At 44.0% G+C, this 11645-nt stretch overlaps 1 protein-coding gene across 1 annotated transcript; it reads left to right on the top strand.

Annotated features, from left to right (window-relative positions):
- The first annotated feature begins 8374 nt into the window (after positions 1–8374).
- Positions 8375–9123, top strand: LOC136455629 (uncharacterized). The gene is made up of 2 exons (XM_066455564.1): positions 8375–8734; positions 8815–9123. The coding sequence occupies exons 1-2, from the start codon at positions 8375–8377 to the stop codon at positions 9121–9123; spliced, it is 669 nt and encodes a 222-aa protein (XP_066311661.1).
- The last annotated feature ends 2522 nt before the right edge of the window (positions 9124–11645 follow it).

Raw genomic sequence — 11645 nt, 5'->3', positions numbered from 1 at the left:
CCATCGTTCCGTGCCGTACCAGTGCCGTGCCGTGCCTAGGCGGCCCGTTTGGCCATGTATAATGTTGTTGTTGAACGCTAGAATTGCCTAGCTGGGTTTCCTCTCATGTTTGTTTCGCACAACTGCACATGTCTACCGCTCGTTCTGGGTCAACCGGCACACCATTTGTTTATTGTTCTGCACTTTGCATCTCCCTTGAGCTCCAAGAATGCGGCAAGGTCTTATTTCTTTAATCTTTTAGCACATTGGTTTCTTAATTACGTACCGTTTGTTGCTTCTTTGCGTTCGTTTCCGATGTGGTCCAGTTACGTGCTCTAGTTTAGTGTGTTGTTGTTGTGTGCTTTGAACAAACCGAAGGTTTCTTCTGAAAGTGCTATTGCTTCTTGATCACCTTTGATTAACACATTTAGGGCGTCCGCAACGGTTCCTGTTGACGACTTCCGTGAGAATTCATTGGTCACAGAGCAGAGAGAACGTAGCGGTAGCGCGTCCCAACTCGCTAGTCTCGTACAAATCCCAGCAGGTTCCCTCTCTTAGTTCTGCTGCTCTATGTAGAAACACTCCATGCTTTTCCATTTTTTATTGTTTCCAACATTCAGGTCAGGTGGTGATTTAACGCGTTGGCACTCCTGTTATCGTTGTCGTTACTACTAAACTGTTAAACTCTGTAATTTCGTTACTCTGGTAATGAAATTCGGTTTTCACCGGTGTGGAAAAAAAAGGTCAAGTGGTGAGGGCAAGCTAAAAATATGAAGTTATGGCTTTGTGTCTTCGAGAAATGGTCAAGTCTCAAAATTAACTTTCATAAAACAAACTCCTTTGGTTTGGTCAAGCTAAGAATTTTCAACATGATTACTCGCAAATTGTTTGGTTGCTAATTGGGCAGATTTCCCTTTAGATACCTTTGCATACCAATGCACTTCAAAAAAAAGATGGGAAATGATCAACGAGAGCTTTAAGAAGAGACTAAGTAGGTGGAAGAAAATCTTTTATCGATGGGGTCATTTAGTTCTCACTAATTAAGTGCTATCTAGGTTTCTCATGGTTATGCTGTCTTTTCGAGATACCAAGAGGTATTCTCCAAAAAATATAGCATTTTAGATCAAGATTTTTTTTAGCAAAATGTTCAACATAAGAAAAGGTACAGGTTGGTAAATTGGAGTACCTTATACCAACCAAATACTGCCTCCGTTTCAAATTGGGAATTGCTGATGCCCGGATGTCCGATGGGATAGGATTCCATCGGACGGTACCAAACGGCCCAACAGAAACACGCCGCACTCCCACCGTATCGCTGCCGTCCTTCCCTGTCCGCCTCGTCCTGCCACGCATGCGTACCCCCGCCCCTGGTCCGTCTCGCCCCGCCTAGCGCCCGCCACTCCTTCCCCCTAACCCCCTTCTCTCTCTCTCTCTCTCCGCGTTGGCGGGACCTAGGAGTCGGGATGAGGAGGAGCATGCCCCGTCCACAGAACCCCATGCGTGTCGCGCCCCCCATCCGCCAGCCCCCGGCTCGCCGCGCCGCTTCCTCCGGTGCCTGGGTTGTGCCCCATGACTCTCTGAACATACCTCTGAAACACAAAAACACTTGAATGCAACATAAGTATGAAGTAGATTAAATATTTTGAACATACACTTACAACATGTATGTGAAACATATGCAACATCTAGATAAAACACTTGCAGCTTGCTACATTAAACACTTATTGCAACATAAGGCTGAAACACCTAAAACATTTTGAACATACTCTTGCAACATATGTGTGACACATATACAACATCAAAATAAGCACACTTGCAACATTCGTCTGAAAAAGCAGATGAAACATTTAGAGCGGACGTTTGCAACATACGTGTACAACCATTGCAACATGTGCAACATCACTATCTATTTTTGCAATATCCATATGAAACACTTACAACATACCTCCGAAACAATTGAAATATACTCTTGCAACATGCGCTTTCAATGTAACATCTCCTTGCTGCTCGACAGAATGGAGGCTTGTTAGTGTGTGGTGTTCACCGGAGGCAGCGGCTCGACGGCGCTTGTAGGCGGTGGACCGGCGACAGTGGCTGCACATTGTGGAAGGGAGACATCGGTCGTACGAGTGGCAGAGAGGTCGCGCCCGCGTGACTTGGAGAAGGCAGCAGCGCGCCATGCCTGGCAGGGACGGCAGCCGAGTGTCTCGACAAGGAGGCAGCCACGCGCCGTGCCTAGCAAGGCTAGCGACCGAGAGCTCGCAGACGACAGGCGAGCGATAGGAAGAGGAACCAGTACATAGGAATAAGTGAATGAATAGTTTTTTAAATGAAGGAGCACTAGCGTTGTGGCCCAGCAACGAAGCGTCTGGGTGGATGGACGCCCGGTTCAGAGTATTACCATTTCAAATTATAAGTTGTTCTGATTTTTTTATATATTTATTTTACTATGTATCTAGGTATAATAGCAAAGGGGTATATTCTTTTGATCTCCAAAAGGCTATTTTCTAGGTGTACGCAGTAAGTACGATTCCCTGGAGGCTGGACGCAGGACCGCTGGAGGTGGATGTCAGGAAGAGCAGGCCACGCCCACGGTCCACCACGCCCAGCGCCTGCGGCTAGGCCAGGTCTCATGTGAGATCGTCGCGCAGGGACCACTAACCAGGAGGCTGGACCGCTGGAGGCGTCGGCTCACGCGCTCACGGTCACGACGCTCGCGAGGTCACGCGGCAACCGCAGGTCGTCCGGTGACCGCGGCCCCGCCGCCCAGGGGAGAGACGACACGACATGACAGGTCACGGGAGAGAGCACAGGACATGGACACGTGACGCATGTAGGCCTGAGCCCTGGCAGGCAGCTCAGCGGCTTGACCCTGAGCGTCTCCGTGACGGACCACCGACTAGAAGAGAGGGTGGCGAGACGTGTCTGCTCGTGCCGTGGGCGGACCAACGCGCTGGCATGGCCAGGGCCAGGGCCCAGGAGCACGCTGCACACGCCTGGCCCGTGTCCGGAGTCCGGGTCCAGGACCAGGGGTCCTCGTGTGCGGCGTGCCTAAAAGGGAAAGAAAAGAGAATCTACAGTCTCTTCTCTTAATTATAAGTGGAGAAAAGTAAATTTATCTCCCTATATTTTCCCGAACATTCCTTAACAGAAGTTGTTATGGAATACGTACAGGTCAAACTTTCTCAATTTAACTAAGTTTATAGAAAATATGTGCAACATTTATATCTTTAAATAAGTTTATTATGAAAGTATATTCAACGATCTATGTAATGATACTAATTATGTATTATAAATATTGACATTATTTTATATATAATTAATCAAAGTTAAAAAAAAAGCTAACCTCCCGAGAAACGAGAACGACTTCTATTTTGGGACAGAGAGTATATTAGAAAATTGGTTTCCACCTCTTTTTGTTCAAATTTGTCCTCATATAGTTTTAAAAGTGATTTTGAATGACGTATCACTATATCAGCCATTTTACATGATGTCCCGTCAGCTATGAGAAAGATAAATCCGACAATGTTAAAAACAAATTTAAAAAAATATATAATGTTTTTGATAAATATGCAATTAAAATTCTAAATCAAACTCTATATTTAAGGAAGCAAGATAATTTGTTTAGCTCCGACCAGTTTTATATTTTTATAAAATCATGCTCCTATTTTATGGTGCCTAGCTTGAAACTATTTGCATTTCATGTGGTCTCTTTTGTTGTTTATTTGTTAGTAGATGCTCTTGTTTTCTATTATAATCAGTCTGCATTGACGACTAAGATCATGTTAAGCTGTTCGGTTGATGGTTTTTGTGGCTGATAAGCCGGCTGATGCTGTTTTGTTGTGAGAGAAAAACATTGTACCATGACTGATAAGTTCAAGCAAACAAGGGGTGGAAACACAAATGTGTCATGTAACAACCTCATGCTTACATGAACACAAAGCAAACACAGATCTTGAGATTGATAAGTTCACCATAACCATCTTATTGTTGACAGTTTGCCATATTTTGTGAACTTATTCAACATCATTCTCTTTATGTGATTGGATCAATTTTGTGCTAATAATTCAAAAGTCATCAAACAAAATTCGGGACCAAATTCTAGAATTTTAATTGCATTACGTCCAAATATTGTTATTTTTATAAAAGTATTTTCTATATTTTTTAATAAATCTAATTGATTTTCCTCTACTATCATCGTAGTTTGATTTATCTTTATTTATAGCTAGCGTGGCACTATGTACGACGATGCCTAAATTAGCGTGGCACTATATCAACCAAAATTGTTTTCATAAGAGTTAAATGCATCATTGGTCCATTAGCTTTTGTCCATGTTTCACTTGGGACTATCATCTGTGAAAGTGGTTTTTCGGGTCCATAAACTTTTTAAGTGATGCATCTCTAGTCCGTACCCCTTCGTTTCTGTTTTTTAATGCGACGTGGCTGTCCATAGTGGCGCTGACATGTCCTTGGATGCAGTTGTGGCTCACGTGAGCAGTAGATGAGGGCTGGTTGATGACCTCGTGGCACTGGTGGTGCTCGCCTGCACCGTCCACGACAGGCTGCCACGCCGGGCGCCGGCGGTGTCGTGCGGCAAGGCGCTGCCACTGCCGCTGCCACCGGAGTCGATGGAGTTGGCGTACCGAAGCAGCTGCGGTGAGCAGTCGTAGCCTGGAGGAGATGCAGAGAAGGGCACGGGAGGTGTGGCCGCGGGACCAACGACCGTGAGGCGGACGGAGGGCGGCGTGGAGCCCCACGGCACACGGGTGAGCGCTACGAGCAGCGTCGTCCATCGGACACCATGCGAGACACCGATGTCCACGTCGTGAACCTGTCGGGGCTCGGTCACCGCACCTTTCGTCAACGCGTCCTGCGTAATCGCGGAGTTGGCGAGCGCGTTCGGAACGGCGAACGATGGGCTGACCTAGATGAACTTTATGGGCGAGGCTCGGAACAGCCGCCGGTCGGGGTAGGAGAACACCAGCGTCGGGCACTCGCAAGCTAGCCGCTTGGCGCACGGCGTGGGAGGCGCGTGAGGGCGCGTAGCCCATGCGCGGCCTGTCGGTGGTTCGGTTCGACGGAGGAGGCCAGCTCGACGAGCACATACAGCAGGTGCTGCGTGCGCGGCATGTTCCCCACTTCGATGGCGGCCACCCACACGTTCAATAGCTGCTCCGCCCACCGCACCTCCCAGTCCGGACTTGCTGCGGTGCCCCTGCCACTCCCCTTCTCACTCGCCTTCGATCTGACGTAGCTCGCTCCCCGCCTCCCCCTTTTGTTGATGTCTACTCTGTCCAGGAGCCGTATTCTATGGAGACTTGTGTTTCATGGGCTTCCCAAACTCCGACTGCGAGGTGCGAGGTCATTGGTGACGACACAATGCTAGTACTAAGGCTCAAGCTTGGCTGGTGCAAGGTTGTGGCATTAGGTGGTAGCGTCTCCACGGCCATGCTGCTCACGTCGTGCTGCTCCTGCGCTTCCGATGTCGACAGCAGCGCCTTGCCGCACGCCCGCACGACCACCCATCGACCCCGGCGGCAGTGGCAGCGGCAGCACCTTGCCGCACGCCCGCACGTCGGTACCAGCTCGGCGGCCCGCCGCTTCCTACCGCAGACGGCGCAGGCGAGCACGACCGGTGCCAGGAGGTCCATCAACCAGCCCCATGGCTATAAAGACATGTCAGCGCCACCGTGGACAGCCACGTCATGTTAAAAACAGAAACAAAGGGTTACAGGACTAGAGATGCATCGCTTAAAAAGTTTAAGGACTTGAAAAAACACTTTTACAGTTGATGGGCCTAAGTCTTAGTGAAACATGGGTAAAAGTTAATGGACCAATGATGCATTTAACTCTTTTCAAAACCACATAGAGAGCAAATTCAGATGGTTTAAAAAGTTGAAGGAGGTCAGAAAACTATCTTTTTCTGTTGGAGGAAGTAAATCATACTTTGAGGAAAGTTGAGAGGTGAAAAGGTATTTTTATTTTTGTTAGTGGGAGGAAGATGATCATGGCCAATTGCCATTTCCTTCACGCGTGTGGTAAACAATTCTGGCTGGGCCGGCATTGCGCAGCTTGGGCTGTTACGTACGGCCGTCTTGGGCTGAAAGATGGACGCTGGGCTGGCGCCACGCGTGGTCGCGTGCATCAGAAGGCATGCCAAAAAGTGTATGTAACATGACGCCAGGGAGATATGTTTGGCTCCTTGAGCGGCCAACCAAAAATATTGCATGTACCTCAGAACATTATGTCTATTAATAAATAGTATGCTGCCTTCCTCTCAAAAAAGAAAGAAAGAAGACGTGCCACGAGGTCAACAATTGACCACACCGTATGTACTTGTGTTTGCAGTTGTACGCGCTCGGCGGCCCATCCATCATGTACGTGTGCATGAGGACTGCCACGAGGCTTAACGCGTCACGCGTTTAGCATTCTCATGATGCATTTGTCTGACTCCATATATACTCCTTCCGTCCTCTGTTAATTCGCGTTGAACACATAGACGGCGCGTTAAAATATCCATATCTGTTAAAATTTTTCACAAAACAAAAAAGACAAAAAAACAAGTGAGATAAGTGTCCAATGGCTCATCTCTGTTAATACTATTTATAGAGAAGGACATGTTAAAATATTCATCTTTATTCATGGTTTCTCGAAGACCAACCCCCCCCCCCCCCCCCCCCCCCCCCAAAAAAAAAGTGCTTTTCAAGATTTAAACCCATGAGCTCAGCTCACACAATACCTACACACTAATTTATGTGTAAATATAGGTTGCTATCATTTGTATTAACATTTGGTACAAAATCTAGTATTGAATATTTTGTCCATTAAATGGTCTCAAATAATAGAAAAAATATTTCAACTACAAAGTTTAAATCTTGTGAAACACAAAAACTTTGGTATAGGGTGTGTCTCCGGCTAAGAATGTTGGTAAATTTAATCTCAAAATATGAGCACCTAAAATAATTATTTAAGACTAAACAACTTCAAACAAAAACTTATCAACTGTAGACTTGTAGACCAGGTCGACCACTACACCTTTGGTATTGATCATGTGACCATTCAAGGTCGTTTGGAAATTCTAAATTTTGAATTTTAAAATTTTAAAAAATAAAACACATACTTAGACCTCTAAACAACTCCAATTAAAAACTTGTCAACTAGCCATCACGAGCTTTACAAAGCAAACTCAATTGAAGCACAGCTTCTAGATCAAGGAAAGCAAGATTTACAAATGGTTCAACAACTACAGTCCTTCTTCCTCAAATTTGATGCCATCCACTGAAGCTCTGCTTCTAGCTCGAGGTCGGCAAACCCCTCCACATGCAGGGACGAAGCCAGCAGGTGGGGCTAGGGGGGCTTCAGCCCCCCCTACCCATCCTGAGCACGTGGAGTTCCCCTAAGTCCTTCCTTTAAAAATTTATGCATACATGTATTAGGTAGGAGGGGCTAAGGTTAAGAGAATATAAAAAAGCCTCTATTCTTTTGTTCAGCCCCTCCTAAATTTTTTTCTGGCTTCGTCACTGTCCACATGCGAACTGACGAAGGTAGATCCAAGCATGTATCATTCTACACAAATGAAGATCATGGTAGAGCTAAGAGATTTGTTTTAGCATCATATTGACTATCAACACAGATAAGGGACACTTTAACAGAGTGACATGTTTATGGGATTATTATTATAAAAAATACACTACTTGCATATGGGATATTGCATTTAAAAAAAATACATGGTATTTAAAGCCACACTTAAATTTTTTATAGACATCTAATTCTATATTTAATTAATTACGTTATCTAGCAGCATCTTTCTTGTAATATATTAATGAAAAAAAAACACGCACTATGATATCGTTCAGCCGCATCCAATTCTACAATGGATTAATGATAGTGCTAGATAGTCATATCACTATGGTAATGAATTAATGAAAAATATATCTGTGACGCATCACATGACGCATCAAATAATATACGAGTTTATAAATAGTATCCGATTTTGTAATAAATTAATGACTATAGCACACATCTGCTTCAAATAATACACGACTTTATAAACCGTATCCGATTTTGTAACAAATTAATGACTATAGCACACACCCGCATCCTTTCTTAATCAATTAATATAAGACATATTGAAAAAACAATCATGAAGGACATCTAGTTCTATAGCGAATTAATGATAGAAACCCATAGCCATATCTCTTCTACAAAGTGATACTAAAAAATGCACATGATAGACAATGTTCTCTGTCTACCTATCCCTATAAATAAGTCTCAATGTCCTCTTCGAATACCATCCACCATGGAACATAATAGTTACCCCACCAAGGATGAGAAATTTAGGCAGAGCGACAATGAAATTTCCCCTTTGCGCGAAGCGCTAACGGGTAAAACAAGCATGCCAGCTCTTTCTAGCAGTGCACCTAATGACCATGCTCACTCCTTCCAGGGCTACTACAATAATAGTAAAGCAATACCACACCAACTCCACTTAGTTTCTACTCCCATACCACCAACTAGCATCATTGCATCGACAAGGCTGGAGCAAAGCCTGAAGAATGAACAAGAGCTTATGCACATGTTTCTGACAACTAACATAAGTGAGGATGCACGGAAGAAGGCTTTGTCCTTGGAGCCCCAGTCAATAGAATCTTTGCTCCAAGGAGACCCTATGGCTATTCTCCAAGCCCACCTTGACATTGCTGGAGTTTCTGATCCTGGTCCGATCTTCCACGACCCTACCTTGCATGTTCCCAAGGTTTGGTCTCTTTTTCTTACCTTTTATCATTGTACTTAAATTATGGAACTCTACAATCTCTCACATCACTCTATCTACAGGATAGGATGCACAAAACTCTTGGATCTTCATCCTCATCCCATGATGACCTTTATGGGAAAACACCATATGTCAAACCAACTTTGTTTAATCAACCCCCCATGCCCTCACTTGTCCAAAGAGAGCAACATGTGCCAAGTGGTTTTCCAAGCGGCAATTCTTATAACGCCATCAAAGAGGTTATGGATTCTACAATTAATTTTCGAAGAGTCAAGAAGCAGAAGTACACATGCAAGCTCTGTAATGCTGTGTTTAGCTCACAACAAATGTATCATGGTCACATGAGCTTGTTGCACACAACAAAGGAATAGGGAACAATTAAAGTGGGCCATCATCCATAATAAATGCTTGTCCATGCTGTAAACCACCACTTATGTTAGGACAAATCTGTCTAAGTGGTTTCTTCTCATCAAGTGGAAGTAATTGAAATTTAATAATAGTATGAGTAAAATAATTGGATATCTTGATTGAACAATTGCATTTATGATGTGATTGTGGCTTGTGAAATGACATGTGATAATTTACCCAAAGCAGTTTGTTATAAAAATTACAAAAACTATTGCATACTTGCAAAAAAAAGTGATTTAGAACACTGAATCTCTGAATTAAATATATGAGAAAAATATAACCGCAAGACAACATCTGTGGCAGAATCACCTGAAATAACATACTTATGGAGGTGCTCGTCTTCCACCAGACACTAAGCACCCCGAAAGCAAGCTACAGCGGGCGGTATCCGTCGGGCACACCCCTAGGGAGAATTCGAAAGATCCACATTTTCCCCCAAGGATCTAATAATAAGAACGAGTTACAATACTTAATACATTTCATACATCCAGAGTTCTTAAAAATTACATTATTACATTTCTAAAGTCAGAGCACGGAATATTAAACAGCGTAATAAAAATAAACATCTAGCGATAAAGAACAAGGATCCGTCTGTGCCCACTAGAAGAATCCTTCACATAATGGTACTCCTCAAGCATTACCTGCAATAGGGGTAAATAAACCCTGAGTACACAATGTACGAGCAAGACTTACCCGACTAGTGGGAATAATTTTCTGACTCCAATGGATATGCAAAGCTTTAAGGTTTGCTGGTTTCCTTTTTGCAGAGAGCAATACTAATAGTGAGTCCTTATTTATGTTATTATTAGCCGCCATGATTAATTCATTATCTAACCATTCTATATAAGCACCTGTTCTACTTTCAAGCAAGAGTTGAGCAATCAGTTTCATTTCATCACCTTCCATCTTTCAGTTCTTACTACGGTGCTAGAGTTTAAACAAGTCATACCGGATTTCCCAGTGATTCACGAATCAATACCCCCAGTTGGGTACCCCAAAAACACATGCCCCACTTGTACCCTAGGCACAAGCAGGACCAACCCATCATCCTTCCTATCATGGGGTCTAGGTCCCCGCCCAAATTTGGACTCTAAGTCCCCTGCTCCTAAGTTCTAGACTTAGTGCAGGTGCAAGGACCTCTACCATCCCCGCCTCCAATCAGTCGGTCTAGAAAGAGCCGAAACCAACGACAAGAGAGCAACAAGCCTTCCCTACGCCTATACCCAAGTATATGCTCGGGATAATAAGTTTGTGACTTGCCTAGCATCCAATGCAACGGCTGGTCCTTAACCGACACAGACAGGGAAAAAGTGTAACCAAGCTATGCCCTGTTGGCCGCAAAACACAACCTCTTACATCCACCAGTACCCAAACCATATCCCTGTCTGGTCACCACTTTTTCTTTCTACCATTTTATCATGAGTGATCATAATTATCACCTATTGTGAGTAACGGCAGGTTACTCACGCTACTGAAATCCTGAGCATAGCAGCTACTCGACCTATACTAGTAGGACTCATAGGTAGATATATTTATGCATGTAGTTTGCATAAAATGCCTGTAATGTAAATGCACATCATATATATATTCAGTGACCATTAAAAATATAGGTTCTGCACCGGGGCTTGCCTTGGGCTGGCGGTGGGTCAACAAAGTCAGCACCAAAAGGCTCCGGGGCTCCCTCCTGCATAAGAATCTCCTCCTCATATTCCTCAATGACCTCCTCAGTAGTCCTGCTCGTCCACGGGCACGAACTCTACCAACTCATGATCCACATGCATGAAATGATGATGCAACACTTACTAATACGGCAATAACAACTCTTAAAATAAAAATACATCTATCAAGCTACGAAGCGAGTTTTACCGACTAAGGCGCTAAGTTACCTACTGTTACCACTAACAAGTATGAAGCATGGCATGTACTATCTTAGCAACTAAAGGTATTCCTACCCTTAATTCCGATTTACTCTATATAAGATAAAACGATGAGTACTAACTACTCTATTTATCAACCTACTCTAATGCTACAAAATTACAGTGAGTACATAATATTCTAATGATCCTACTGTAAAAATTTCAAGACTAAAGCCATCATCAATTTGCCACAAAAATTCCTACAAATATTAATCTACATAATACTAAGCTCTCTAATTTAAATTTATGAACCTATCATTATCATAGATAACTGTAAACTAACCACACTAACAGATAGATGGCATTTTTGTGAACCTGACAAATTTTGTTTCACTATTTTTAGACACCTATAAGATTTACTACAATTTATCAAAGTTTAGCTCACAACTAAATTGAATAAGCATTTGTTAATTCACTGAAAAAGAAGAAACTAAACTTCACCGCGTGGCCCACTTCGCAGCTCAGCCCACTCCCACAACGCCCGCGCGCGCACACGCGCACCGCATTGGCGCGGCCGAGCGTGGCACGGCCCACGTGCGACAGCGGCCCATGGAGGGAAGACCCCCGTG

Source organism: Miscanthus floridulus, chromosome 5 (genome assembly GCF_019320115.1).
Source record: "Miscanthus floridulus cultivar M001 chromosome 5, ASM1932011v1, whole genome shotgun sequence".
NCBI lineage: Eukaryota > Viridiplantae > Streptophyta > Magnoliopsida > Poales > Poaceae > Miscanthus > Miscanthus floridulus.
This window is presented reverse-complemented; position numbering and strand designations above follow the sequence as displayed.

What these genes read in the sequence shown, in the direction of transcription:
- LOC136455629 (XM_066455564.1), top strand. Translation starts at nt 8,375, where the DNA reads ATGCCAGCTCTTTCTAGCAGTGCACCTAATGACCATGCTCACTCCTTC. An exon ending in CTACCTTGCATGTTCCCAAG is followed by an intron (nt 8,735 to 8,814) that starts GTTTGGTCTCTT and finishes CTCTATCTACAG; the next exon opens with GATAGGATGCACAAAACTCT.